At 45.1% G+C, this 3,627-nt stretch overlaps 1 protein-coding gene across 1 annotated transcript; it reads right to left on the bottom strand.

Moving 5' to 3' along the window:
* Positions 1-1,153: 1,153 nt before the first annotated feature.
* Positions 1,154-1,854, bottom strand: N7471_010544 (ankyrin repeat domain-containing protein; the record flags this gene model as incomplete). The annotated part of the gene is made up of 2 exons (XM_057283263.1): positions 1,154-1,212; positions 1,281-1,854. 2 exons carry the CDS (start codon positions 1,852-1,854, stop codon positions 1,154-1,156), a joined length of 633 nt encoding a protein of 210 aa, XP_057132242.1.
* Positions 1,855-3,627: the final 1,773 nt, after the last annotated feature.

The raw sequence follows: 3,627 nt of genomic DNA, 5'->3' as shown, positions 1-3,627 counted from the left end.
GTGAATTTATAATCATCTGAAAAGGATGTCAAGGATATGTGGAGTTGGATACCCACGGTACTTGTACTATTTTCAGTCAATTGAGTCGTCTCTGTTTATTTGTCGAGTTGTGTTTTAATTTGTAAGAAGAATGCGCCCTTGCCTCCCAGTGATAGGTAAACCTGTGAGAGGTATGTGACTGGCTCGCATCGTCATTCTTCCGCACTCAACTGGTCTAAACCCAATTGAGAACCTCTGGGCGTTAATGAGGGCTGAGATCTATAGGCTTCGTCCTGATCTTATTCATATGGAAAATAGTGAGCAGACAAAGGCTATTTGGTAGCTACAGCACAGCTTGCACGGGACCAATGAATCCTAGAGCACCTAAAGCATCTCTGAGACGTTGCCGCATCGGGTGCAGGCAATTCTTGATAGTCAGGGATGGAATACACCGTGCCAGTTTAATAGCTTGAGTTTTCAAACCCGGCAGAATGTTACATGCTTTATTCTCAATACTCTATCCTCAACGATCTGCCTCTCAACTGTACCGTTGCTCATCAGTTTTTACTATGTTTTAAGTCCTGCGATATCGAGGGACGATGCCAGGCAGAGCACCGAATAGCTATATGCCGAAGTATTAGGCTATTCATGAGTGTTGTGATATGAGGCTGGTGTAGCTAAGGAACAAAGTCGCACCATCCGAAATATTTTTGGAGGTGGCTATATGAAGAAGCAAGTTGATTGAAAATCAACTTGAAGCTCATGCTGTATATATGACCTCGCGTATTCCTTCTAGAATGGACCAAGGAATTCTTCTGAATTAGAAAGATGACCCAAGCCATAATCAAGTGAAGAGTTACTAAAGTTCCAGAAGTATACGCAAGTAAGGATGTATGAGGGAAGACGAAGAACTAAACTAGATACACCATAACTGTCCTTATGACCTCATCAATAACGAAGGAAGTAGACTTTGATTTACTTCGCCAATAGTTGCAAACAAAGCATCAACAGGAAAATGGAGTTCATGTTGACCGATATCTCCCAATCTTCAAGACACTTAGAGTTCGACTGTCGTTCCGATTTGTGTATCATTTGCACTACAGTGACATTTTTCCTTAATAAAAAGCTTGACCATGTGGAAATAGCCTTCCATATATCCAAACAAAGATCCCTACTACTCAGACTTTTGATTTGCGTGGTATTCGGGTTCCATTTCTCCAGTCGCTCTTTGACCTTTTGGATATCTTTGATGTTGTAACTTATGCGTCGGTCAGCTCTGATAGCGAAATCAATTTTTGCACCTTTTTCGAGCAAGTATGAGGCCACATTTTTATGTCCATATATTGCTGCAGCGAAAATGGGAGTGCCGTATTCGCTCACTTCAATGCCGACATCGGCACCTTTATTTATAAGCAACCTTGCCATATTAAGATCCCCCTCAATCGCGGCAGACAGTAGAGAATTTCCAGTTCCAGAGAAATTCACGTCGGCGTTGTTTTCTAGCAGGAAGTTTACCATTTCATGACTTTTATTTTGAACAGCGGCTTCAAGAGGGCATCCGTATATAGAAGACTCTACATTCACCATAGCACCGTGTTTTAGTAAAGTATTGGCAATTTCGATATTCCCGCCACGAACAGCATATACCAAGGCAGGCCCGTAGGAATCGTCTTGGTAATTCACGTATGCTCCGTTTCCAAGTAGCGCATTGACTCGGGCTCCGTTACGGCTCTCAGCAGCCATGCAGAGCGCCTTGTGAACCTCTGGACCCCGATATTCGGGTTTTACAAGACGCTCAAATAACTCTTCCGCTACCTCAATGAACCCATTGTTCCATGCAATGTCGAGGGGGGTCTCATAAACTCCGCTGCGCATTCTCTTGGCCTCCGGATCTGCACCATGTTCTAGAAGTAATCTCACTGTCTCGCGACAATTTCCCCTGGATGCCAACAAAAGTGCATTTCCGTGACGAAATATCTCCCTTGTTGTCTCGACATTGTGGTTCTTTTCAAGCAGGCGCTTGACCAATTTTGGATCACCTATGTGGGAGGCAGCTTCCAAAGCAGTGTGGTATGGCTTTGGTGCGACGTTGATATCATCCACAGAGTTGAAATGATTCAATACGGCTTGTTTATATTGGTCGGAAATTGGCTGGTCGAACAAGCAATCGGCAGGAGACTGATACTCGGTTCATCATGAATATGTGAGAGAGCTGTAGATTTCGTTAGGGTCATGCGAACCAGCTTATTTGTATTTAACACTGAAGCTTCTCGATACTGTATGAGAATCTCGTAATGACGTTCTATATTGAGCGTCAGTTGTCTTAGGTATTAACTTTCGTTTTTTTTTCCTACTTGGATTGTGTCTATAAACAGCATGCCCATTCGTTTAGTTACTAAGACATTGATACATCAGCACCCCCTGTAGTGACTGCGATTATCCCCGTTGGGCTATTCTTCTTTTTATCTAAGTTTCATTTTTAGATATTACTTAGTCTTGTCATTGCCATTTTTGTACCATTATTGTCGACCGATGCGTCTTGCATCCAAATCTTAAAACGGTGCGCCATCGAGGCGGTAGAATTAGGCATCGGTAACTCCAAATCACACCCGGTGATTATTAATGAATCTATCAAAGAAAGGGAGGAGGCGAAATCGCCAGGAGATAACTAGACATATTTTTTAACCAACTGTCAACAGGTACAATATGTGTTTGTGTGTGTGATTCATTTACGCCGACCTCTCGTCGAAGTTGGATTCTAAACCACAACCCACTAGGCTGGGTACGGATTCGTATTTTGGTCTAGTGGTCAAATCAACTGTCGAAACGATAGACAGCCTACCACTACTATATATATCCTCCTATGTACATGTATCGTGTACCACTTCCTAAGCGAACTTAGAGCCTCGCCTGTGCCGTCGTTATATTCATGCTGCCCTCATAGCGCGCGGCTTTGAAACCGTTGCGATGCTCCGACTTGCTGTCACTGAGGATAGTGGCAGATCTCACCCGCGTATGGGATGTTCTCCAGTGTCGGAGAGCGATCTTGTTGATGATGTTGATGGCGTACAGGATGCCAACCAACTCGGTGGCATGTACGGACCATCGATCCATGGGCCCAACCTGCACTTGTATGCTGTCGATTATTTCCAGTGAGCCATTCAGCACGGCCGCTGCGGCGCCCAAATGACCGTGTCGTCCCGAGGCATCTGAGTATACCACGATGTCGGCGGTTGCTTGTGCAGTCTCGGCTCTTTCTATCGCGAGCTCCTTGTCTGATTCAATCTCGATTTCCGAGAAGGCTTCTTTTTGCCATGGGGGTAGCGGGTTGGGTCAATCATTTCGATTTCCTGTAGTCTCTCTAGGTTCATAGTTTTCAAGGCTTCTGATAGCGGGAACCGAGCGAACGATCCACGATTTTTGCGTCTTCCCTGGGCCCGACGTAGGGCGCTCCATATGGGATGTTTTTAGGGTAGGCTATGCAGTCTAGTGATGGTATTTTGTGCATAGTAGCGCAGACGAAGGTGAGTTGGCAGTACGTGTGCTTCTACGTCAAGGGTGGCTGTTGCAACCGTTCGAAAGGCAGATAGGGCGCGGATAAGAGCCGCCCGTTGCACAGTACGGATGTGTCGTAGATGGGTCTTGTCT

This window comes from Penicillium samsonianum (assembly GCF_028829775.1).
Source record: "Penicillium samsonianum strain IBT 33392 chromosome Unknown utg000006l_segment0_segment0, whole genome shotgun sequence".
NCBI lineage: Eukaryota > Fungi > Ascomycota > Eurotiomycetes > Eurotiales > Aspergillaceae > Penicillium > Penicillium samsonianum.
The sequence above is the reverse complement of the archived record's forward strand: the minus strand, read 5'-3'. Positions and strand labels throughout refer to the sequence as shown.